The sequence below is a fragment of the Tenrec ecaudatus genome, chromosome 16, assembly GCF_050624435.1.
Source record: "Tenrec ecaudatus isolate mTenEca1 chromosome 16, mTenEca1.hap1, whole genome shotgun sequence".
In the NCBI taxonomy this organism is placed as follows: Eukaryota; Metazoa; Chordata; class Mammalia; order Afrosoricida; family Tenrecidae; genus Tenrec; species Tenrec ecaudatus.
Window position 1 is genome coordinate 25,463,258 of NC_134545.1, and position 25,330 is coordinate 25,488,587.

The 25,330-nt window shown below is 61.1% G+C and overlaps 2 protein-coding genes across 3 annotated transcripts in view; one reads left to right on the forward strand and one right to left on the reverse strand.

Moving 5' to 3' along the window:
• The window catches only part of ZMAT5 (zinc finger matrin-type 5), a 35,509-nt gene extending 19,674 nt beyond the window's left edge, over positions 1-15,835 (forward strand). For both annotated transcript variants that reach the window (XM_075534086.1, XM_075534085.1), the window contains exons 2-6: positions 571-731; positions 7,188-7,250; positions 9,191-9,271; positions 10,529-10,640; positions 15,498-15,835. In XM_075534086.1, coding sequence (XP_075390201.1) covers positions 605-731; positions 7,188-7,250; positions 9,191-9,271; positions 10,529-10,640; positions 15,498-15,627 — 513 coding nt within the window. In that variant the 5' untranslated portion in view covers positions 571-604 and the 3' untranslated portion in view covers positions 15,628-15,835. The remainder of the gene's footprint in view (positions 1-570; positions 732-7,187; positions 7,251-9,190; positions 9,272-10,528; positions 10,641-15,497) is intronic.
• On the reverse strand, positions 15,836-24,696 carry CABP7 (calcium binding protein 7). The gene is made up of 5 exons (XM_075534084.1): positions 24,588-24,696; positions 17,942-18,085; positions 17,360-17,472; positions 17,105-17,258; positions 15,836-16,985 (listed from the first exon to the last, which is right to left on the reverse strand). Exons 1-5 carry the CDS (start codon positions 24,694-24,696, stop codon positions 16,858-16,860), a joined length of 648 nt encoding a protein of 215 aa, XP_075390199.1. The 3' UTR covers positions 15,836-16,857.
• Between the last annotated feature and the right edge of the window lie 634 nt (positions 24,697-25,330).

A 25,330-nucleotide genomic window follows, 5' to 3' on the forward strand; every position in this document is an offset into this window, starting at 1 on the left:
CCTGACAGTGTGAGGTCATGGAAGCCTTAACTTGAGGGGACCTGGCGGCACAATGGGTAAAGCATTGGGTCTCAATGAACTATCATCACTTTGAACCCACCAACTGAGGCTGTCTGCTTGCTTTCTTTTTTAAAAAATTGCTTTATCAGGGGCTCATACAACTCTTATCACAATCCATCCATCCATCCATTGTGTCAATCACATTTGTACATTTGTTGCCATCATCGTTCTCAAAGCCTTTGCCTTCTACTTGAGCCCTTGGGATCAGGTTCTCATTATTTCCCCTCCCTCCGCTCCCCTCCCTCCTTCACGAACCCTTGATACTTTATAAATTATTCTTATTTTCGTCTGCTATCTTAAAGAGACTGCACGGGCAGTTCTGCTCTGTCCTCGGGAGTTGGTGGGGGGGGGGTTGGGTTCCATTGGGTTGCCCCTCACTGAGCAGGTGTCGGTGAGCAAAGCCACGGCCCAGGGCAGCCCACCTTGAGCGTGCATCCAGGCCGGTGCACCGTGGGCTGCGGTGTGTGGCGTTTTCTCCCGGGGCCTGCTGAGTGCTTTGTGGTTTCCCAGGTGGCAGCAGCAGCAGCAGCTGGCGTCGGTGGCCATGGGGAAGCGTTACTTCTGCGACTACTGCGACCGCTCCTTCCAGGACAGCCTTCACAACCGCAAGAAGCACCTGAACGGGCTGCAGCACCTCAAGGCCAAGAAGGTCTGGTACGACATGTTCCGAGGTGGGTGTTGCCGGTGCGACCTCCGGGCGCCTAGGGCTCTGCTCTCTTCTCTGTCTTACCTTCAGCCAAGGAAGCAGGCTGGCCTGGGCCCTTTGCGGGGCTGAGCAGGGAGCAGCCAGGGGCTGCTGTCCCTGAGGCCAGTGGGCCCTCAGAGGGGCAGGTGGGGTGTGCATGCCTGTCGTCAGCAATCGTGACCAGATGCTCTCTGCCAGGCTCTGGGCACAGGGGCAGGAAGGGGCCTCTTAGGGCAAGTGGAGTCCAACCAATAGCTGGATAAAGGGAAGAGCCGGCCACACGGAGCACTGGGAGGGTCTGGAGGAAGACAGATGTTGTTTTCCCGTCAGGAAGGAAGAGGGAATGACTGGGTTATGGTAGGTGATGGGAAACACTGAAGTGGCCATGTGCCAGGCTTGAGGAGCCCGGGATAAGGGCATCAAGTTGCCCTCAGAGTTGCTTTTGAGAGCAGTGACTGACAGCTGTGGTGGGCATGCAGGAATGGCAGTTGAGTGGCAGCTGGATGGATGGATGAGTAACCAAGCTGCCAGCAGGAGGCTCTTCAGGGCAGGGCTTCTCAGAGCAGACACTACTGGGCGAATGCGCGCTGGCACGGTTGGGCACGTTGCTCTGTGGTGCTCTCTGCTGCTACCACTTGGCATATGGAAGATGGAGGCCTAGAGCCGGGCCGGTGTGGCAGGAGTGTGGCTGTGGGGCAGAGGGAAGGCAGGAGCCCTGGAGTGAGCTGGGCGGAGCTGACCCCCCAAGTTGGTGAGCAAGATTCTAGGATGCTGGAGTGAGGCAGGGCCCCTGAGCCCAGGAAGCAGGACCTGAGTCCCAGCAGCCAAGACGTGGGAGAAGGGAGCATTCCCAAGAACTCCAAGGCAGTGGGAGCATCTTGGTTTTCTCCATGTCGGGCTGTGCTCCAGACCGAAGGCTGTCGCCTGTGCTCCTCCATCAGCGAGGGCTTCAAGTGCTCTTTGCAAGCTCCAGCAAGCAAGCTCGTGTCATCTGCAGCTCACAGTCATTAACCAGCCTCCCTCCCATCCTGTCGCACGTTCTTCACACAGTGCAGCTACTCAGATGATGCGCTCGGCATCCAGGCGAAGGAGCGTGGCAGGACAGCATGCTCTGCCCTGACACACACCTTTCCCGAAAGCAGGCACTGTCCCTGGGTTCTCTTTCAACAGCCACCTCTCTGCTGGCCCACGCGCGGCACAGCAAAGTGATCGGAAATGCCTCTTCTTCAAAATGCGAGAGGAGGCAAAGGAGGGGTTCAGTGGTGGGAGGTCCTCCCCCTGCCCCGCGAGGTTCCCTGCCTTCCCAGTCCTTGGGTGCTGTGGCCTGGCACAGAGCCCGGCTCTCAGTCCCCACTTCAGCCCAGAAGGACTTGTAAAAAAAGCGGTGGGCTCGCACGTTCCCAGGGTCCTCCCACATCCATGTCCGCTCCACGTGTAGTTCATAGAACATCCAGGTCCGCTCCACGTGTAGTGCGTAGAACATCCGTGTCCGCTCCACGTGTAGTTCGTAGAACATCCGTGTCCGCTCCACGTGTAGTGCGTAGAACATCCGTGTCCGCTTCACGTGTAGTGCGTAGAACATCCGTGTCCGCTCCACGTGTAGTGCGTAGAACATCCGTGTCCCCATGGGCAGGCCAGCACCTGAGATCCAGAGCAGTGAATTGCCTCGTTCTGTGCCCAGCTGCCAAGGTCTGAACTGCAACCCAGCTCTCTCCACCCAACAAGAGGCTCCCCTTGGCCCCAGCTTACCCTGACCAATGTACAGACTTTGGGGCGGCACCTCCCCAGTGCCTCTTGCCCTTGGGCCCCTAGCCCTCTGCTGGGTTGCTGGTGCTTCTCTGCAGTCGGGTGGGGGCTCACCTTGGCTCTGTCACGCCTCCCTGAGCTGTGATGGGTGCCTAGTCTCCCTAGAATGACTCTGGGGCCCCTGTGGGTGTGGTCAGCGCTCAGCCGCCTCCAGCCCAGCATGGAGTCCGTCGGACTCAGGACAAGGCAGCACTGCCCCTGCGCCTTTCCGAGAATGTAGCTCGTTGTGGGAGTAGAAAGCCCCTTCTTCCTCCCGAGGTGGTTACCGACTGCTGACGTGGTTAGCAGCCCAAGGTGTAACCACCCGTCCTGGGCCACAAAGGGATGGGCCTGGAGCCCTGCAGCCCAGGCACTCGCTCCTTCCGGCAGCAACTGCCGCTCGGCTGATGGAACCGAGACAACCGAGCAGGGCGCCCGTTCCCCTCACGGGAAGGCAGACATACCAGGCGGTGCCCGAGCCAGTCAGGTCCCCAGATCTTGCCCGCCTCTCCCTCTGAGCTCTGCCCCATGGCCTCTGCCCAGCCTGTACGCCTGTGCTGTGGTGTCCACTTCCTGCTGCCTCCCCGCCCCGCCCCAAGCCAGATGAGGCCACCCCTCAGAGCTTCATTCAGGCAGACCCCCTGGGCCATGCCCGGCCGTTGGGTTCTGCTGGGGATAGAGTGACCCTGAGCCTAGCACAGGCTCTGCCTTCTCCTTCGCTGAGCCTGGCGTGCTGCCCGGCACCCAGACATGTTTGGTAAATGTTTGCTAACGGAGTGTCTAATGAACGAGCAAACACGGGGCCCCCGGGGCAGCTGTCCCTTTGGGAGATGAAGCGAGAAGGACCCATCGGGTCAGATCACATGGGGCTTTTGAAGGCCCGGAAGAGACTGCCTTCTGCATGAGGTGGGCCCCGGCTTTCCAACCCCGGGGGCTGGGTGCCCCCTCAGAGATGCTGAGGCGCTAGTGGACATGGTGGGCGCCCTGCAGAATAGGGACGCAGACCTTAGAGGAGGGACCGCGGGGTACTTTCGTAAGACCTGGTGACTCTGAAGTGTGATGTGGTCGGTGAGACCACCTGTCAGATGAAGAGTAGTCAGGAGTTCTTTCCCACGCTCAGCCCTCTAGCCCGAGTCCCCCCACCCATCAGCCCCACTCCCTTGGGAGAGGAAGGTGGGCAGCACCAACTGGGTGGGCTGTTTTTGACAGGGCTGCCCTGGAATGAGCCCCCCCCTAATAACTAACCTGGGATCCTGGAGCTCTACCTCCTGCCCCCTGCCTCTGCTCCGTGGGAGGGAGGGTCCCCCACTAAGGGCCTGTACCACGTGCCCCATGCTGGGCTCAAACCTGGTACTGCCGCTTCTGAACGTGTTCCGTCAGGCAAATCATTTTCCCTCGCTGAGCCTCAGTCTCCCCCTCTGCAGAATGGGCGTGTGGCAGCAGAGAGCAGATTGTGAAGAGAAGTGAGATCCGAATCACTAAGGGCCCCCAATAAAATGATTGTTTTAAAAAAGTCAAAACAAAAAGGAATTCCTACAGGCGTGGAGCCTCACTGCAAAGGTTCTCAGGCCTGGCTGCATGTTTGCACCACTTGGGCCCAACCTCAGAGGCTGATGGGTTTGTCCCTGTTTCCTGGGCAATTCTCTGTGCAGCCTGAGCCCGACTCTGCCCAACTCTGCCCAGTGCTCCGTCCTTGCCCTTTCGCGTGTACACAGCAGCCCTGCCTGGGCAGCTTTGCTTCCCAGTTGACGGACTTGTAGTTGTAGCTGGGATTATTGCTCAGGTTCCTTGCCTCCACCCCAGGCAGCCTCTGGGAATGGGGGCGGACCAACAAGAGCCTGGCTTCTCCCCTCTTCCAAGGCAGACCTAAGGGCCTCTGAGTGAGGGCACCATCCTAGGTTCAACGTCTTACTCACCTGTGGATTGGGACTGATTCCCACCTGCAGTGTGTCCCTGATGAAAGCCAGGGCTCAAGACGCCACCCAGAGTGACTCAAGTCCTGGGGGGCTAGTGCAAGGTGAGGTCTCCCTGCAGGGAAAATGGGGAGCAGCCAGTCTCCGCCATGACTGTGGAGAAGTTTCTGTGGCAGGTGGGCTTCCTGGATGCAGGATTGGTTGATTGATATTTTTAGAACGTGTGCTTTGGCTGAGTGTTCACAGAGCACATTGGCTTCCCACTCACAGGTCTCACGCATTCCAATTTGTAACACCAACTGTGGTTCCCGTGATGTGACAGAGCCCTGCCCACTTCCACACTGTCTCTGCTCTTCCCTCCGTCCTTTGGCCTCCTGCGCTGTCCCCAGCGAGCGCTGCCTTTGGAGTAGATGGTTCTAGGAGGTGCGCGCCTCTGGGTCTGTCAATGTTTGGCAGAAAGTTGAGCTCCGGGCTCGCTTTTATTGGGAAAGGGTCACAGATTCGCCAGCAGTTAGTTGGCCTAGACAGAGAGGTCCCCAACACTGAGATTGTTACAAACTCCCAGGTGATGCCAATCACACAGCCTCAGGCCCCAAACCCCCGTTCCTGCCTTGGGCTGGGCTGGGGTCTCCTGAAGCTGAGGTTCAGTGCTCCGCATCCCCCCTGGAGCTTGCACTTGCGGTGAAGTAAAGTTACTTGTTGTGCCTCTACTATCTGTAGCCCTTTCCCTCCCACCAGACCCTGGTGATGGTGCTTAGGTGCCGAGTCGTTCGGACTCATGGCGACCCTGTGCACAGCGGAGGGAAACCGCGCCGTCCTGCCCCTCAAGCTGTTCTCATGCCGGAGCCCTGTTCCACCCATCTCGTCCTGGGTCTCTCTCTCTCTCACTCACTGCTCCTCTACTGCACCGAGCTGATGTCCTTCTCCAGGGACTGGTCGCTGTAGGTGGAGCAAGTCTCGCCATCCTTGCCTCTAAGGAGCACTCTGGCTGTATTTCTTTTACGGCAGACTAGTGTGTCCATTTAGCAGCCCCGGTATTATCAATAGGCTTCTGCAGCACTGCAGTTCAAAGGCAGGGACTCTTCTTCAGTGGGACTTCCTTATTCAATCCCAACTTTCACCTGCATCCGAGGCAATGGGAAATGCCATGGCTGGGGTCAGGCACACCTTAGTCCTCCAAATAACATCCTTGCTTTACAGTAAGAAATTGTGCAGCAGATTTACCCAGTGCAGTGCGTCTTGATCTCCTGACTGCTGCGCCCACGAGCCTTGATTGGGTATCTAAGCAAGACAAAAGACCCTTGGCCACCTAGTGCAGTTGTGAGGGTGCCGGTCTTCTTGCCGTGGAGTTGTAACCCGTATGGAAGGCTGCTATCCTTGACCTTGCTTGGCGAGTGCTTCAAGTCCTCACTTCCAGCAAGCCCGGCGGTGAGCTCTCTGCTGTGTGACGCTCAAACAGGGAGTGGTCGGCTTTGTCTCTCCACCGGCTGTACCGTCAGCCATGCCAGAAGCTAGAGCCGAGGAGCCCCTGACCGGCACGAAGGAAGAACCGGGGCGAGCGCATGGAGAGTGGCGAGGGGCAGCACTGAGACGGGGGGCCGAGGCCAAGGGAGACGTGCCTGCCGGCATGGCTGAGAAGGGGCCTGCTGTGGACAAGAGGAGCTTATCCATGAACTTCTTCTTTTTCTTTTTAAAACAGAATTTTGTTTTACTGGTGCCTGTGACTACCCATCAAGAATTCTTACGGTCTCTAGCATTCATGTGTCCAGCTCCAGGTTTGAGTCCTCTGTTTGAAGTTGCACTTGAAACCTACTGTGCTTTCTGCTCCTGACTGGCACTGGGGAAGGACCATTGTCTCTGAGCTCTGTGTGGCCATTTCACGTCAACAGATCATTGACCCCAGCAGGACAGAGTGCCATGGGAGGGCTGGTTGGTGTGTTTGTCCGGGAGAAAAAAATCCTTAGAAACTCAGATGTGTTTAAGAGAGAGTTTTATATAAAGGGTAATCGTACATTAAGAAAACATCCCAGCCCAGTCCAGATCAAGTCCCCAAGCCCAATATTAGCCCATATGTCGGATACCAATCTATAACGTCCTCTTCGGACTCACGAAACACACGCAATGATGCCAAATGCAGGACGATCACAGGCCAGTGGGTAGAAAGTCTTTGGATCCAGTGGTGGTAGAAGTATCTCAGCGCTGGCAGGGGTCTCGTGTGGCTCCTCCAGTTCCCAGGGCTGCATTAGGGTAGGTCCAAGTGGCTTCTCCTCGGGGATGCCTTGCAGGAAGTCATACTTGTCAGCCAAGCGTGTCTTAAGGAGTGAGTAGAGAGGGAGTGTGTCTCCCCAAGGAGGAAATCCCAGAGTTTTCCCAAAATCCTCAGGGGGAAGGCCATGCCCACAAGAGGCCTCATTAGTTATATCTTGATTGACAGGCCAGACTCCACCCCTTCACTGGTAATCCTCTCAAATTGACACCAGATTATGTAACTACTGCAGTAGTGAGGGAAGTGGAAGGTGGAGGCTTGTCTGACCTCTGCCCCATAGGACTCATCCTTGGGCAGAGGAGGACTTGGATTCTCCTTCTCCTTCATGTGGCTGGAAAAGGTCAGACCTGCGCTGTTTCCTCACAGGGATCCATGAATGAAGAGCGCTTGTCTTTCCACTCCGCCCAGGCCTCCCATGTCCCGTGATACTGATGCACGCAGGCAGCCTGTCTGAACCCCGCCCTCTCTTCTCTTGTAGATGCAGCCACCATCCTAGTGGACGAGCAGAACAAGCGGCCCTGCTGGAAGTTTCTGCTGATAGGTACTGCGCTCTGCTCTGCTCACACAGCAAGCCCTCAGCCGCTTGGTGACCTGAACCCCCCTGGCTGATTCTCAGGGCCTGGCCCTCCACTCTTCAGATCTAGATTGGAATTGTATCCGCTCCCCAGAACCACAAGTGCTGGTTGCTTGTGGAAAGTCCACCTGGGGTCACCGCTGGGCGTCAGAGACTTGCTGATGGAGCTGGCCTTCAAGCCCGGCCTTCCTGCCCCATCCCTCCCAGCGGTCAGGGCTGGAGACGCTCAGAATCAGAACCAAGGCTGCTGGCGGTCGAACCGGCAGATCAATGCTTAGCTATCAACGTGGTAGCAGGTGAAAGCCAAAGCAAGTGACAGGACCAGCCTTCATCCAACCCACTGCCATTAGTTCATTCCAACTCGTAGCAGCCGCGCAGGACAGGGGACACCTGCCCTTTTGGGTTTCCAAGGCGGTGACTCTTTCTGGGAACAGACTGCCCCCGTCTGTTTCCCGTGGAGCGGCTGGTGGGCTAGAAGCCCCATGTTTAACCCACTACTCCCCCAGAACCCCTTGAGAGGACCAAGGAGGGGAAAGAAGACAAACTCAGGCCAGCAGTTGACCCCTGTGCTCAGGGGCCGGGCACTAAGACAAGCAGAAAGCCATGTGGTTAGCATGGCTCACGGGAAGACCACGCTGCCCTCAGGAGACCGGCCTAGGGGACTGGGTGGGCACCAGACCTGCAGGTCAGGGCCTTCTCCACAGACTTCTTGACATTGGACATCCCCAAAGCCAGCCCAACCCACTGCTGTTAAACGGATTCCAATTCAACAGCCCTGTAGGACAGAGTGGAACTGTCCCGGAGGGCTTTCCAGTCTGTTAATCTGGGGACGCAGACGGCTTCTGTGGAGCAGCTGGTGGGCTCAGACCGCCACCTGTCCGTTGCAGTCAGGCACTTAGCTACCGGGCCACCCAGGCTCCTAGGGCGCCCTAGCCCCTGTTTGTAATTTTTTAAATTAAAAGATCATTTTATTGGGGGAGCGTACAACTCTTAGTACAATCCTTACATTGATTGCATCAGGCATGTTTGTACACATGTCGCCATCATTTTCTAAACATTTACTTTGTATTGAGCTCTTGGTGTCAGCTCCTCTTTTTTCCCCTCCCATCCCACCCCCCCCACCCTCATGACCCCTTGATAGATGATAAATTATGATTATTTTCATCTTTCACACCAACCACTGTCTCCCTTCCCCCATGGTTTCTGTTGTTCTTCCCCCTGGAAAGGGGGTGTGTGGTTATGTGTTGATCAGTGCGATTGGTTCTCCCTTTCTCCCTTCCTCTCCCCCACCTCCCCCTACCCTTCTGGTCTCGCTACTCCCCCTCCTGTTCCTGGATTCCATGTGTCGTGAGCCTCCATCTCTTAGCTATACCTGTGTACATGCTCTGGTCTAGTTTGACTTGAGAAGCAGCACTGGGCTCATGATAGTGGGGGTGGGGGTGGGGAAGCCTCAAGGAACCAGAGGAATGCTGTGTGTTTCATCGATGCTGTCCTGTATCTTGGTTGGCTCATCCCTCCCCTGTGACCTCTGTGGGGGGATGCTCCAGTGTCTACAGATGGGCTTTGGGTCCCTGCTCCGACCCCCCTCGTTCTCAACCATGTTTTTGTTTGTTTGTTATGGGTCTTCTGATCAGTCCCTTGTCATCTTAAAGCCTGTCTAACCTCAGGGATTGATATTGACAAAGGGCCTGGACTTGTGTACCCTCCCCCACACACACAAAGCCGCCCAGCCGTTTGATCAGGGGGGGAGACATGCTGGTGCCACTGAGGAAGGGGTGATGAAACAAGCCTTCTTGGTGGGCCACACTCAGACTGGACCCCCATAGCAGCCAGGGCAGCCAGGTCAGGACTGAGGAAGTTCAGGGTCTTAGGCCCTGGGTCCTTCCCCAACATCCTTTTCTCCACAGGCCAGTGCGACTTTGGGTCCAAGTGCCGATTTTCCCACTTGTCTGGCAGAGACCTGCAGGAGCTGAGCCGCCAGGTGGAAGGTGTGTCTACAGGGGCCTGAACTGGGCAGAGGGGCGGAGGGGGTGTCTCGGGAGGTGGTCCGTGGCTCCTCCTCACTCTGCCCTTCCTGGGGGTGGCCTTCAGGGGAGGCCACGAGGTGGGTTCCACCTGATACTCCCCGCTCCTCACATCCCTGCACAGCAGCAGCAAGCCTGGCGTTTTTCATGTACCCCCTTCCCCTCTTCAGTCTGTTGCCCATGGAGCCCCCGCTCTGCATGAGGCTCGCACCGCCAGGGCCCGGGGCAAGGGCAAGTATAGCCACCCAGGGAGGAAGGGAGCTGGACTGGCCCTCCCTCTGGTCAGACACTGAGGAGGCTGGCTCCCTTCCAGGAACAGACTGGGACTTGTTCAGGGGCTGTTACCACCCGCCCCTCACTCCCCCCCCCCCGCCACCCCCTGCTACAGACACACAGGTCAGAGGCAGACTGGGTCTGTGGGCCTTGAGCCGGCAGCAAGTGTGTTAGGATGGCCTTGCCTTGCCCTGGGCTGCCGATGGCCCAGTGGCTGTGGCCCTGCACACACCTAGTTCCTAGGTGCTGTCCAGAGGGGAACTATGGGCTCATGAGGAATGGTTGACCAGTTGGGGAGAGGGCCTGGGGCTGGGGCTAGAGACTTGCTAGCAGTGACTGGGCTGGGAAGGGCCCAGGGCAGAGGCCTAGTCTCAGCTGGCAGCTCCACAGTGCTGGCTGCCCCGTCCAGCTGTGAGCGGGCATATACATGGCTTTGCCTCGGGGGACGGGGGGGGGGCAGTGCCCTGACCTTTCCAGTGTGGAGCTCCTGAGGGTGGAGGGAGGCGGCCCAGAGGGGTTGCATACAAGGAAAGTCTGGCCACATCACGTTCTCAGATCCAGCGTGCACACAAGTTCTTTGTTGCTTGGTTTAATTCAGTGAGCAAAGGTTTTTGTAGGACCTTAGATGATAAAAACCCTAGGTCAGACTCGGCACATGGCCAAATAAAACACAGCCCTGTTCTTCCTGGTTCTGTGCCATGCTGCCTCTCTGTACCCCTGGATTTGGGCACCCCTAGAGTCAGGCATTCCCAAGGGCCGGGCTCTTTACATCATCTTCCTGCTTCGAACCCCCCGAAACTCAGGATCTCCAGTGTCAGAAGAAGAGTGGCCCTAGGCCCCAGATGGCCGGGGAGGTGGTGGCCGGGAGTGGGGACAAGCCAGAGCTGCCCGTATCTCATCCAGCCTGGCTTGAGTATGTTCCTTGCTTGCCTCTCTCGTCCCCTCCAGAGGAGAGGCGGGCCAAGGAGTGGCCGTTGGACGTCGGGGAGCTGCCTGATGTCCATCTGGAAGACTGGCTGGAGAAGAGGGCCAAGCGGCTGAGCTCGGCTCCGAGCAGCAGGTACAGGTCCCCTGGGTAACCCCCTCTTCCCACTGCAGGACTCTAGCCAGCCTGCCCTGCCTCGAGCCTCCATGAACAGACATGACCCCCACCCCTGGCAGGGTTCCCTGGGGAGCTGTTGGGCCCCAGAACTGCTTCCCTGGCCTTGCCCCAGCCCGATGTTGGTCATCTCCACGTGAAAGCAGCATTGCAGCTTTGACTTCATGCCACTGTCCACTCTGCCTGGGTGCCCTGCCTGCGCCCCGCCCAGTCCCTTCAGTCCCTCGACCCCTCCTCCGCCTGTGCACAGGGGTACGAGGCTCATGAGTGGGACCCCTTGAACAGCTTGGAAAAGGCAGGGCTGGGATCCCCCAGAGGGTGACAGAATTACCGTCCCACCCGAAGGGGGTGAGGACCCCTCCAACCCCTCAGCTCTTCGGCTGGGGAGCATGCAGAGTCGGGGTGGCCTCTATCCATGCTTTACCACCTGATTAAGGCACACACGGGTGGCGGGGGCTTCTGAAGCCCACTTGGCGCCAGAATTCAGGCCAAAGCAGGTCTCCTGAGCAGAGGCCACGGGTATCAGGATGTGCACATGAGCTGCCCATGACATCAGACACATTATCTCACCTGAGGCCCCTGCCCCCCACCCCGGGAAACAGGGCCTCGGAGGGAGGGAGCGAGTGGCAAGGTGGCCAGCCCACCCATGGCGGCAGCCTTGCACTGGGGCCCTCCCGGAGAGGATGGGTGTGTGCTTGCTTTCTCCGTGCCCAGTGGAAAGGAGTGAAGGTGTTTTCAAATGAACGTTAACTTTCAAAGCAGTGGTGCTTTATTGTGGGTTTTGGTGAGGGTTCACCCAGAAGCCTGGCTTCCCCTTGCACAATCGCCACGCAAGCTTCTCAGTGACATTGGCTGCGTCCTTCCCAAGGTGCCAACATTCCGCCCTGGTGGCTCTGGGCCCACGCAGCTAGTTGCCTCGTCTCCTGATCCGCCTTGTCTTAAAGCCCTTGTTGCCAGTTTGATCAAACCTCGGTTGGTTGGTTTTGTTTTGCTTCGATAACACCCTGGCCTTCCTGTTTACCTCACCGCTCCACGTGACTACAGGCGCCCAGTCGTGGGTGATGGTCATTCTTTTGGGGGCACATCTGCTACTCAGCCACAAGGTGACCTCAGGAGTTGGTTTCGATCCAAGATCTGAAGAACATCTCAGGGCAGGAGTCTCAGGGAGTCCTCCAGTCTCAGCCAGCCCATTCGGTGTTGATTTGGGGTCCTTTTGTTGTTGCTGCTGAATTTTGTTTTGTTCTCTTTAGGAATCTGAGTTCTGTGCCACATTTAACAGGCTCTATCTCGTGTAGGCCTGATCAGAGGAGTCGGTGGTGGTGGCCGGGCACCACCTAGTTCTGTGCTCTCGGAGTAGGTGAGGTCTACCACAGGGACCGTCTGTTCCATGTAGACTGTCGATTCTGGTTCTTCTGTGAGTCTTTCGTTTCCACTTTCTCTTTTGTCCGGATGAAGACCCACCCATGGTCGTGCCTTAGGTGGCCACCCACAGCTTCGAAGACCCCAGACACTGCTGACCAAACTAGGATGTAGCCCCAAACTCTGCTTTTCACCCTCATTTTAAATCTATGCCCAGTATAGTACAGACACAGCTCAAATGTGGGCTGTGAGGTGATGTAACTTTCTGCTGAGCAGGATTGTGATTTGGGTCATGAGCTTTCCCCCTGGGGACCAGGGGCTCATCGAGGGTTCCAGCCCACAGAGGTCTCTCTCTGCCCATGTGGAAGAAGACTAGGCTAGTTGTTGGGCTCCCAGGGGGCTTCCCTGATGACTTGAGCCCGCTTCAGTTCTACTGCCCCCTGCACAGCTCCTTGCACCCACACTGGGTCCCATCTGCACTCTGCTACCAACAAACATCGTACTCAGGGTGTTCACTTCTCTGCTGGTTCACCTGTCCTGTGATTGAGTGACCCAGGCCTGGGGGCCTCCAGCACTGTGGATATGGGGTGCCCCGGAGCCCCTGCCCTGGCATAGACAGGTGTCTCAGCGCTTGCTAACACTGAGCGCCTGTGGCCCAGAGTCACAGGGAGGGTTCAGGTGTACAGGAAGTCCAGGGTGCTTGGTGCAGGTCTAGAGCACCCAGGAGTATGGGCCCTTAGGGGTTCTCGCACCCCATTTTGCAGCAGAGGAATCTGAGCCTCTCCAGGAGGCTGTCACAGTCGTGTTGTGGCGTTTCCTAGAGACCCTCTCCCGACCTGCCTCCCATGCACCCGTTCGAGCCAGAGACCTGCAGCGACCACAGGGGAGTGCCACAGCAGCGGGGCCATCGTGCACCTGGGACTCTGAGCCTGCCCTGGGTCCCTCCCACTGCCAGGTTCCTGCTGTCCCAGACCACTCATTCTCTGCTCCCACTGCTCTGTGCCGAAAGGGGTTCCTTTCTGGGCAGAGAGGGTGGTTGGAAGGGAGGTGGCCCCTGGTCCTATGGTCATCGCCCACTTGGGGGCAGCTGGCCCTATGAAAAGTGACTCTCCACGCGTTGGGTCTGTCCCTGGATCCCTGGCCCTATGCCGCCGCCTCTGAGGCTACTGGTTCTGCTCCCCAGTCTCCCGCCACAGCCTCCAGCCATCCAGCAGGAAGGGCCAGGTCTGCTGGGTTGGGGCCCCTCATACGCTCGGCTTGTTTTACAGCCACTGCAGCCCACTGCCCTGTCCTCTTCTCCGTACCCCTCTGTCCCCCATTCTAGCCCTCCCCTGCCCCTGCTTACGCCTGCCTTGGCCTCCTCCACCTCCGTGGAGAGCCCACCTCAGGACAGAACCCAGCAGGCCGGGGAGCTACCCCCACCTGCCGTCCCCACCATGCCCGCCGGCCGCTGTGTCCCTCGTGCTCCTGAGCCGAGGTGGCCACTGGCGATCCTGGTGCTGTGTGTGCTCCCTCTCAGCGAGCACTCCCACTCCTTCAAGCTTCCGCTGCGATGCCCATGAGCCCTGTCCGTCCCTCTGTAGGGATGTTAGTCCCTGCTCCTCTCCTCTACGGCACTGCTGCCAACGATGCCTGCCAGGCTCAGCCTGTGCCCATCCCCCTCAGCAGACTGACCCTGAGGCATCTGCCTGGGGTGACTGCGAGCTGGAGAGGCTAATCCCTTTGGGGCGGCAGCGAGGCCGAGCCTGGCATGTCCTGCTTGCCATTGTTGGCTCTTCAGATTGTGACTTGATCCCACTTAATCTCCCCTCCGCGCCCTCTCCGGGTCAGAGCAGTCGGCCAGTCCAGACTCCTTTGTCCACAGTCGGACACAGCCTGGGGTGAAGGAAGGGTGCTCTTGTCCACGGGCGGGGGGGCTAAGAACCCAGGGCTGTGCCCTACGTGTGACTCAGTCTCCCTGCCTGTCCCCTTCGGGGCCGAGGGTGCAAGGGTTCTGGGTGTCAGGCAGCTGGCCTGCGTCTGTAGGCACCACAGGGACCTGTGGGTACAGGGCCCTGGGCTGAGCTGGGCTCAGAGCCGGGCCTTCCCTCAGGGCACCCTGGGGGCCCAGCAAGTGCCTGACAGCTGGAGCAATCCCTTCCCATAACTGCAGTGCTTCCTCCACTCCCACCCTTCCCTGTGGCTGGCAGAGCTTATGAAATCTCCCCAGCGCCGCCTGCCGCCCATAAATCACGGCCAGGGCTGCTTCCCGCGCTCTGCAGGCCGCCAGCTGAGCAGGGCTTTCCCTGGCTTCTCACACCAGGAGGCTCCGAGGCAGAGCTGAGGGTGCCCAAGGCCCACCTGGGCCAGCAGCCAGGCCTGAGAACTGAGGCCAGGCCCCAAGCCCCCACCTCCACCTGAGGCCTCTCACCACCGATGTAACGGGAGGGGTGGGGGTGTTCCCTTTCTACAAGGGGGTTGCTAGGAACTGGCAGGATCTAGGTCATGGGAGGGGCAGGTCCCTGGAGCAGAGGGCCTAAGGGGAGAGGCTGACCGGAGCTGATGTCTGGCTTACACCCCCTCATTGTGCCAGTCGAACAGGGATGGTCCCTTGCCTTCTGTGGCCCCATCTGTAAAATGGGCTTTGTGTGAGGATCCCTGGGCCTTGGGGTTTACTCAGCAGACATTCCTGGGCTGCCTCTTGGGCTCTAGGGGTACAGACAGATGCCTTCACCCTCAGGGGCCCCGAGTCCAGAAGGAGAGACAAACAAGCTCCCAGGGCTATAGGGAGTCCAGTCCCAGGTGCCCAAAGGCACAGAGGAGGCCTTGCCGGGCAGGCAGCCCTAAAGGGCTCGGCGGGGCGGCAGGAGGGCGAGGATGAGGCTTGGAAGCATGTTGGGTTCCATAGTTTAGTTCCTGAGTTCAGTGGCTCTTATGTGCTTGTAAAACTTTTTAAAAGTATAAGGACATTGAAAAAAAACCCAAAAAACAAAACACCCAAATTGGCACCACGCAGACAAAACCACTCAGCATCTCACCGTGTCTTCCAGGTAGTTTTTTATGCATTTATATATGTTATATATCTTTCAACAAAAATAGTATCATGCTATATACATTATTTTATAAGCGACTCCCTACCCACACACATGGCATCAGGGCGTCTCCCCTCAGTGAAGGTCAGCTGGCTGCCATGTTGCTGCAGGCTCATGGCATCCCCGTGGGCATGCGCAAATGGTCAGTCAGACCCCCCCCCCCCGCCAGGCGGACCTGAGGGCTCTGAGGCAGCCGCTCTTGTCACCAAGCCTCCCCTCACCCCCCACCACTGGGCCATCCCTTGGGGCTTGTCCCTGGAGCTGAGGCTGCTGCCTCAGAGGGGCTGTTCTGCTTCTGGAAAGCCCCTCCCCTCCCTGCTAAGGCCCGCCGAGGAGGTCGCCTGGGTGACGTCCCACCCTAACTCTCTGCCCTTCTCCCCTTCTCTAGGGCCGAACCCGCCAGGACCACCGTCTTCCAGTACCCCCTGGGCTGGCCACCAATCCAGGAGCTGCCCCCCTCTCTGCGGGCCCCTCCACCCGGGGGCTGGCCCCTGCAGCCCAGTGTGCAGTGGGGCTGAGCCCGGTGACCCTGCCTGGCCCCCATTGTCAGCTTCCTACCGCAGTCACAGCGAAGAGGAGCGGGCAGACCCCACAGGGCCTCTGCTGCAGCCCAGGACCCCCGTGGGCCGCAGCCCCAGCCCCGGCCCTGAGACAGGCCGCACACCACCCTCCTGCCCACCCTGCCTCCTGCCAGTTGTTTTTACATAAAGAGTCTCTCAGCCCGTGGCTCCGTCTGCGGTCTGCGTTGGGCTTGTCTCCCTTGGGCCTGGTGAGGCGGGTGGCCTGGCTGGGTGCTGCAGGGGAGCTGTGACCAGGCCCGCTGCATGGTGGGGCCGGTCTGCAGGTGCAGGTTGGCAGTCCTACCCCCGCCTGTGCTGGGTGGTGCCGAGCATGTGGGGTGGTACACCTGGAGCCAGGCTTGAACAGGGGGTTTCTGCCTCAAGGGCAGGAGACTTGGGGGCCCAAGAGGACAGCCCCTCGGCCTGGGGGCAGCCCAGGGTTCCTTTGGGAGGAGCCCCCTGGCCAGTGAGCCTTGTCTCCAGCTGCACCAGAGCTCTAGGCTCGGTGTGTGGGTGGGGGTGATGCCCAGCAGAGGGGTGCTGATGGCTGTCTCGAAGCCCCATCCTCCATAACCTCTTGACCTTCCTGAACACCTGCTGAAGGGAAAACTGAGGCCAAATCTCAGGCCTGCAGACTCCTCATCTGTGAAACGAGCCAACTCCCACCCAGCGGGTGCCAAGAGAAACCAAGACACTGCAGTTGAGTCTAAGCTTGGAAGGGCTGGAGGGAGGGGCCCAGCCCCAGGCCATGCCGGGCTGCCCAAGTCACCTACCCTCCGGGGAAGACGTTCTGTCCCCACCTCCCACCCTGCCAGCTGCCCTGGGCACAGGGTGCCCCGCCCACCTGAGGGACCACAGCAGTGACGGGGCTCTGGGGCACCTGCCTTCGCTTCTGGAGAACCCCGTGATGGTGGGAAGAGTTAGTGCTACACTCAGGCCAGGTGGGGGCATGGGTGGGGCAGGGTGGTGGCAGAGCCCGCCACCTAGCCCTCCACTGCTGGGCAGGGCTCCGTGCAAGGCCCAACAGGGCAGGGGCAGGGGCGGGCCGGGGTGCTGGTCCCTGCATCTGGGCCCTGAGGGTACTGGCTGCGGTGGCCCAGGGAGCCAGCCTCGGGAGAAGGGGCTGCAGGAGGCGGTGGCAGCGGCGTGGGTCCCATGCACCGCATGCACCAGACGGGCCTGCGGGGCCTATTTCATGCCGCTGCGCAGCACCTGGTTGGCTGCGATGAGCATGACGCTGATGATGAAGGCAATGGCGAAGGCGCAGATGAGGCTCTTGCGCACACACGTCTGGCGGATCTGCTGGTTGGAGCAGGCTGTGGCCACGAGAGACGAGACAGGGAACCAATGGGCCCAGAGCCGCCTGTGCTGGGGTCCCTGGGGACAGCGAGGCTCTGGGCAGACAAGGAAGTCCCCGGTCCCGGCCCCCACTCACTCTCCACGTCCACGGGACACTCCTCGGCCGTGCCCAGGTGGCTCTCCTCCTCGGTCATGATGATGTTCTCGATGTCCTTCATGGACAGGTGCTCACAGAAGGTGTCGTAGAGCAGGCGCTTCAGCTCGTCCACCGTCAGCTTCTGCATGTCGCACTGGGGGCGCAGGCCACACAGCGCTCCCGCCACCACCACAGCCACCCACTCGCCAGCACCCCGCCCACCTCCCACCAGGGAGCCCGGCTGCCGGGACGCACCTTCCAGAAGACGGTGTCGAAGTCGGTGCCGAGGAACTTCTCTGGGATCCCCGAGGTGGAGAGCTTGGGGCCCAGCAGAGTCACGAACTCCTCAAAGTCCACCTGGCCGTCTCCTAGAGCCACAGAGCGCCGGTCGGCGGTGGGACGTGTCTGGGTGGGTCCCCAGGGGCGGGGATGGAGGCTTGGCCCAGGGTGGGCTGGCATGTGGAGACCCGGCCCCTGCTGCCATCCTGTGGGTGATGCTCTGGACTGGGGGTGGGGGCCGCCACCACTGGCTACTCGAAATTCTTCCCGCAAAAATGCCAGGGGGTAACTGCCCCCTAAACAAGTGATTTTAAACAATAGTGGTGGGATTAAGGTGATTGTTTTATTTTTCCTCCTCCTTTCTACCTTTTCTGTGGGCTCGACCTTCCTGGGAATTGGGAGCCCCTGGGTAGGGCTGGGCTAGCCGCACTCTCTCTGCCTCAGTTCCCAGGCTGAGGAATGGGTCTAGGCCTGGCTCCACAAGACAATGGATGGTGGGGGGTGGGGTGGGGGTCGCCTAGCCCGGTGACCGTGAGGACACGGGCCGGCCTGGCTTACCGTCCATGTCCAGCCGCTGGATGATGACCTCCAGCTCCACCTCGTTGGGCATGTAGCCCAGGGAGCGCATGGCCGTGCCCAGCTCCTGCTTGGAGATGAAGCCGTTGCCGTCCCGGTCAAACACCTTGAAGGCCTCTCGGATCTCTGTCAAGGAGCAGAGCATCCTGGGCCTCAGCCCTGCCCCTCCACCCCTCTCCAGAGCCCCTGAGCCGCTGCAGCACCCACACCCACAGCCTCCCCGCCCCCTCACCCCAGCTCAGCTGTGGCTGCCATCTGGGGGAAGGTGGGAGGCAGGCTGCCGTGTCTCCCCTGCCCTGGGGGAGACTGAGGACTTGGGCACCTCTGGTGTGGTGAGTGTCCTGGCCATGAACCTGGGACCAAGCAAGTAATTCAGTGCCTGACCCTGGCCAGCCTGTCATAGCCATGGTAAAATGGGCAGCGCTGCTGTCCGGCTGGTGCGCTACCTCCAAGAAACATGCCCTGGACACTGCATGGGGCACCGCCCTCTCCCACAGTGGGTTCACCGGGTCACCCAACTGCATAGCAGCGGGACTAATGATGTGGGGGTGGCAAGGACACGCAGACACAGCTGGGAGCCCTGCCCCCGCTCCTCTACCACTGCCCCCCTGGGAAGTCTTCCTTATTACCACGGTCTCCCTCAGGAGGTGCCAGTCAGGTGTTCAGCCTCGGTACCCCCCTCAAAACCCTGTGAGTGCCCCTGCCCAGAGGCCTGTCCTCGGCTGTCCCCCTCCGCTGCCAATCCCTGAGGTGGTCTGGGAGGGGAATCCAGCTTTGGCCTGAGCTGTTACCCTGAAGATACAGACAAGTAAGCTGTCCTGTGCTGCAGACAGGAAAATTGAGGCTCAGAGGGGAGGTGGCCGGCTCAGGGTCAGTGTGGTGTCAGGGTGGAGTCCATTAACCCCTGGAACTGCGTCTGGCATCATGTACGTTGGGGTCATTCCCCAAACTCAGAGACATGGAGGCTGTGACCCAGAGAGGGTAGCCATGGGCCCCAGGCTACACAGCAAGGCCAGGGGCTCCAGCCCCCGTGACCTAGGGCCTGGAGGCTGGGGAGCTGACGTGAAGACAGATGCAGAGCCCTCGGGCTGAGCTGTCTGTGCCTGCTCCACCCCACTCCAGACCCTCTGACCCCACGACTGCTCCTCCCACGTGGCACCCAGGCCTCTGGCCACCTAGCCAGTGATCCAGGTCAGGAGAGCAGCTGGGCTGAGAGACCTCTGAGCTGCAGGCCAGCTCCCACCTGGAGCTTTCCAGGGCAGTGATGGAGACACTGGCCCTGTAAGTGGGCACCCCCTCCCCACAGCCATGCGCTCTGCCTACCTCAGGTGTCCCAGACTCCAGCCCAGGCCCCTGAGTGCTTGTGGGTACCAGGATCACCCTCACCCCAGGCCTTTGGGAAGGCTGCTCTTTTGCCTGGAGTGCTGTGCCCCGCCCCCCAAAGCAAACCTGGCCTCAGTTCCCTGTCGGGCAGCGCCAGCTCAGACTCAGGACCCCTGCTCTCTGTGTCCTCACACCATCTTGACTGAGCACAAGTACCACAAGGCCGGGGCCATGATCCTGCTCACAGCCCTGCCCTGCTCTCTGCAATGCTTGCTCTACGAAGGCTTAGGAGAATGGCCGCTAGGGCAAGCCCAAGGAGCCCTGGTGGCACAGTGGTTAGGGGTTGGGCTGCTAACTGCAAGGTCAGCAGTTCAAAACCACCAGGTGCTCCCTGGGCCTCAGAAACCCATGGGGCAGTTCTGCCCTGTCCTGAGTCAGCATTGGCTTGATGGCGGTGAGGTTGAGGGAATGCCTGGAGTTCATTCACTCTAGGTTTGCAGAACATCTGTGCCTTCCAGCCCCAAGCAGGCACAATGCACAGGGGAGGCGGCCAGTCCCTGCCCCTGACTCACAGTGGGGGACTGGTCCTGCACCATCCCCACAACGGGCTGTGAATCAGACTGTTGGGAGGCCCCCTTTCCCTGGCTGATTTCCTGAAAGGGTCTCCAGGCCTTTCTTCCACATCGGTCTCGGGTTGGAAGTGCCATGGAAACCCATTCAGCAGCATCACATGCCAGCTCTGCTGGTAAGAAAGGAGGGCATCAAGCCCAGCGAGAACTCGCCCACCAGCCGGCGGTGCCAAGTGCTGCACTATCGTCAAACACCAAGACCAGGGGTTGGTTCAGGTCCAGCACCCACCTCTCTGGGACCCACTTGGGGCATCAAGAGGCAAGGTGACCGAGCCCTGGATCCACATGGGAACGACTGGGAGCCGTCCCCCTCCCCCAGCCAGGAGCTGAGGTCTAGGATGACCGAGGCCAGGTTCGGTTCAACAGAAGCCCCTGCCCCCTCCCCAGAGGCATTGAGGAAATGCCCCTGTCCAGTGGGAGCTGAAGACAACCAAATTCGCCAAGGCAGCCAGAGAACAAGCGCATCTGCAAGGGTGGGGAGGCAAGGGTGGGGAGCTCAGGCTCACGTACTTGGGGCGTGTTATGGAAGGACCAGGCCCTGGTCGAGTTTGGCAGAAACGTGATAAAGAGAAGGCCATGCCATGGGAGGGCAGGGTAGACACGGGGGCTTCAGCACCGGGCTCAACCCCTGCAAGAAGTGAGAGTGGGGGCAGGGCCCTGCAGGGCTTCCTCCTGTTGTAAGCAGGGTAGCTGTGAGTTGGCAACAGAAGGTGGGCGCTTCGGGGCAGTGTGGGCAGCTCGCAGGTCTGCAGGCAGCTCTACCCTCCCACAGCTGACAGGTAAATCCCCCTCCCCGCCCTGGCCCCCTCCCCATCCTGGTGTCTACCAAGCCAGTCCTCCCAGTGCCCAAGCTCCCTTCCGCCCCCAATGAAGCTGACTCACACCCACCTTGGAGGCCAAGGAGGGAGGCAGCTCTAAGTCACACAGCCTCACCCTCACTGCCATCGGATCCATTTCGACTCCCAGTGACCCTCGAAGACAAAGCAGAACTGCCCCTGTGGGTCTCAGACACAGTGGCTCTTTACAGGGGAAGAAAGCCTCAGCTTTCTCCCACAGAGCGACGGCTAGGTTTGAACTGCTGATGTTGCAGTTAGCAGCCCAAGGCGTAACCCAGTACACTACCCGGGAGCCAGGTTCAAGTTCCAGCTGTCCTACCTTCCACCTGGGTGGCCTTGGGCAGTTGTCTGTTCACCTACCTGTGCTCTGAGCTGCTGGGGGCCGGGGCTTGAATAAGCAAATAAGGCGTGTAAGTGTTTTGAGCAGGAGAGGTGGAAGGAGAGGGAGATCTGGGTGAGCTAGGGACACCTGGCGCCCTCCCCTCTGACCTCTGGGCTGGCATCGGGACATAGGCTCTGCCAGGGTCGCCACAGGACCGCAAGCTCGGCTCAGGCACCTTATCCGTGCAACGGGGCTGTGACTCCTGCCGTCCGCTGAGGCCTGGGCGAGTTTCCCCGAAAGCCCTGCCCTGACCCCCGTGCCCAGAGGCTGGGGGAGGCCTGTCCTGCTCCCTCTTGGCATGGGGCTCCCTGGCTGGGAGCAGCTGGCAGGGTTGCTGGGTTTCCAGGACGACACTGTCCCCCACTTACTGCCAGATGCCTCCCAAGCCTCTCCCCATGGGACATAGACCTTTATCAGAGAGTCAGAGTCCAGGGGCACCCAGGGGCTCAAGGTCACTTCGGGGGTGGTGTCTGTCCCCCGCAGTGCGCAGTGCTGCCTCTGTGTGGCAGGGTACCTTTCCTCTCACTTATCCTGCCAGAGCGCCTGGCCTCCACAAAGATGCTGCCTCACTTACAGGTAAGAGTGGGTCCTCACACCCCCTGGAAGATCCCCTGTGTATCTACTCTCAATCCAAGCCCCAATGTCCCTGATGAGCAGGCTGAGCCCCACCTTGAGGCCCCTGCCCTAGTGGCTGCCTGCCTCTTTCTCCTGGTCCCTGCAGCCACCCATGCCCACCCTTGGATTCTCTGCTGCCATCCGGGACAGCCTCCCGCTCCACTCCTGCGGGTCTCTGCTATGAGCATGCTGGGGCATACCTCCCTGCTGTAGACCAGGGTCCAGAAGGAGTCTGGGGAGCCCATGCTGCTCCCTCAGGAGGGCAGGTGGGCCCCAGACCAGCCATGTCCACCAGGAGGTCCTCCAGGCCACAGGCCCTGACTTTCAAGTCCTTGACACCAGCCTGTCCTCTGGCTTGGCATCCCGCACACCTGGGTCCTTCCTCTCTGGTCGTCCACACTCCAGGCCCTTAGTCCTCCTGCCCGCGGTCCCCAAGCCAGGCCCGTGCTTGGCCCTCCCACTGCATCCTTGCCACCAGCCCCTCCAGGGGCAATGCTGACCCCTTTGCACAGAGGGGATAAGGCCCCAAGAGGCAGGCAATGCTCAAGGTCGCTGTAAGCCAAGGGCGTAGAGACTTGAACTCAGAGCTGCCTGGCTGGGATGCTCACCTCCCCCTGGATGGTTGCGGCTGTCCTGGCTGCAGCATTTCAGCCCAAGCTGCAGCACTCCCTCTTCCTGGCACATGTGACGCAGACTCCCCTGCCCCCCGCTGCCACCCCATGGGCATCCTCCCATCCAAAGGCCTGGGTCTTACCCACACTGCCCTGGAGCAGGAGTGTTAATCAGGCACTTGGGAGGGGGAGGCAACAGGGCCCGCATCGAGACTACGGGTCAGGGCTTGCCGCCCTCTCCACCTGGTGTTTGAGGTTCACAGGGGGCTGGGACTTGGCTTTGAGGAAGGAGAGCTCGCTCGGGGTGCTGGCGGCCTGGAAGCAGGTTGGGTTGTGGAGGATTCTCATGCTCATCCTAGCAGCCCGGGGGCCAGGAGACAGTGGGGCTGGTGGCCAGACCTCTGTCTGCCCTCCCTCCCCAAGCCTCCGCCTGCCACCCTAGCCGGGGCTCTGCCCTTCAGGTGCCCCTTGCACTAGGGTCCCTGGGCTCCCCAGGGCACAGGAGAAGAGAGGCAAGAAGCAGAGAAGGCGAGAAGCAGAGAGGGCGTTTGGTGTGACTGGTGACTAACTCAGCTGGGCTTCTGCCAGCAGGTCTACCAGGAGGCCCAAGGGGAACCCACAGCCTTCCTGCCCTGTGCCACCCCCAGACTCTTGGTGGTCTGCACCCGGGGCTGTGGGGAAGGTCAGGGTCCCAGAGAGGCCTGAAGCAAGAGTGTCAAGGGGTGGCTGGGAGCAAGGGGAAGGAGGGAAGTAGGGACACATTGACCCTGCCTAAGTGCCGAGGAGGAGGGGCTCGACAAGGGCTACTGAGAGGTCACTGGTGGGTGGCTGGGGAGTGACCCAAGGCAGGAGGGGACAAAGAGAGGAAGAGATGATGACTTGTGCTCCATCCCTTTTCCTCTCACCCCTCTTTCACCCACCAGGCAGGTACCTGGGCTTGGAGGACAAATAATGAGGAAGTCAGGGCACCCAGCCACCTGCCTGCCCACAGCAGACACTGGCCCTCCTGCGTGGCTCTCAGGGGACTTGGCAGGAGCAGGTGGCTGTGGCCTGTGGTGCAGTGAGGGGGAGGGGCTATCTTCTTCTCCCTCTGGATCTTCCCCCAACACAATCTGATGTCCCAGCTCTTGTGTGCCGAGGTCTCCCCGTCTCCACGCAGCCCTCCGGCTCCCACCTCACCCCTGACTGTTCTGACAGCGCCCCCCCACCCAATCCTTCCAGTGGCCTTGACGACGCCCTGGGTCTCAGGCACCATCACCACCACCACCACCCACCCACCCCCGCTCCCTGAAGGCCCTGTACCCAGGCAGTCGTCCCAACACCACGGTGGTCTCAGCCCCTCCCCCAACAGCAGACAACCAGATCCCAGGGGGCAGAGTCTCCCATGAGCCAAGAGCTCCTCCAACGGGACCAGAGGTCTGGGGGAGGGGAAGCAGCGCCTCCAGCCCCGCACGGACCCCACACGCAGGCCTCACGGGGTCTTGCTGCCTGCCCCCACCACGGCTCACTGCCCTGCCTGAGGCTCCCGCTCAGGTCCCCGTGGCCAAGGGGCTGCGGCTGTCAGGGTCCCCGCTCCCCCACCTTCTCCTTTCAGGCTTGGCTATCGCGACCAAGCCGCCCAATCCGGCCACTTGTTGTCGCCACCGCCTCCCCGGCCGCCTTCCTAGCGCTCTGGGCCGGGGGTCCCAGCAGCCCTGCGCGAAAGGGACTGGGGTCACAGGAGAGGCTGGGGTGGCCCCGCGGCTGGCAAGAGCAGGGCAGGCGCCCTCTCCCCTACTCCCGCCGCCCGAGCAGATTGGATTTTAAAAGCGACACGAGCCGCATGTTGATGCGAGCGCAGAGCCGCGGGCAGGCGCCGCGGAGGGGATCAGGATGCGGGTGCTCCGGCCGGTCTGGCGCGGGACGCGCAGCCCGGACCCCGACCCGGCCCGCCGCGCTGCCGCACTGTCAGCGCGGGCGCGCGGCCCCGTGACCCCGCTGCGGGGCCGGCAAGTTTCCGCAGCGCCGGGGGCCCCGCGGGCAGAGGCTGAGCCTCCCCCTCCGCCGCGGCGACCCCCCGGGCGGCGCCACGGGTGCGGGCCGGCCCGGCCTCCCACGCCGCTGCTGGGGCGCCCACCTGCAGCCCGCGCCTACGGCCAGCACCGCGCTCTCGCCCCCGGCCCGGCGCCCCGCCGGGCTGCACCTGGGCGCACAGGTAGGAGGGCCGGCGGCGGGGTCCCGGCGGGCACTCACCCTCCAGCTCGTCCTCCGGGATGTCCACCGGGTGCTGCTCCGACAGCAGGTTGGGCACAGTGTAGATGCCCCGGTACATCAACGCCGCCGTCACCGGGTGGAACGGCATCTTGGAGCTCCGCGCCCGCCCGCCCGCCGCAAACTTTGAGGCCGGGGCTCATGGGCCGCCGGCGGCCCCGGGGGCGGCTGGAGCGGGCGGGGCGCGCGGCGGAAGGGGGGTGCCCTCCGGGGGGGCCTAGCGCCCCCGCGTCCCGGACCGCCGGTCCATGGCCGTCCTCCTCGTCGGGCTCCCCGACCGGGCCCCGCAGGGCGGCGGGGGCGGCGCGCTCCGGCCTCCCCGCTCCGCGCCCGCTCGCACCTCCGTGGCCCGTGCGCTCCGCCGCTGCCCGCCGCTCGTCCGCTCGCCGGCGCGGCCGCCGGCCCGCCGCTCCGGCCCTGCGCCGCCCGGCCGCGCTCGCCGCCCCTCGGCAGTGCGCCGGCTGCGCTCGCCTCGCGCGCCCGCCCCTCGCGCCCCGCCCCGCCCGCCGCCCGCGCCCCTGCCGCTGGGGCGCCCGCAGATGGCGCGCCCCCAAGCCTGCAGCCACCCGGACAACGTGGGGGTGGCTTGGGTGTGGGGCCCCTCCTTCCCGCGCCAGCTGAGAGCAGGAACGCACGGGGCCCCAAAGAACTGGGAGCTTGAGATGGACCTCGGGTGGGGGTGGGGAGGCCACGGGCACCCCGAGGCGAATCGCAATGCTGGTGCT

Coding starts and splice junctions, on each gene's coding strand:
- CABP7 (XM_075534084.1), bottom strand. CDS start 24,696: ATGCCGTTCCACCCGGTGACGGCGGCGTTGATGTACCGGGGCATCTAC. Junction 18,086..24,587: donor CCCGGAGGACGAGCTGGAGG/GTGAGTGCCCGC, acceptor GCTCCTTGACAG/AGATCCGAGAGGCCTTCAAG. Junction 17,473..17,941: donor CCAGCGGCTGGACATGGACG/GTAAGCCAGGCC, acceptor CTGTGGCTCTAG/GAGACGGCCAGGTGGACTTT.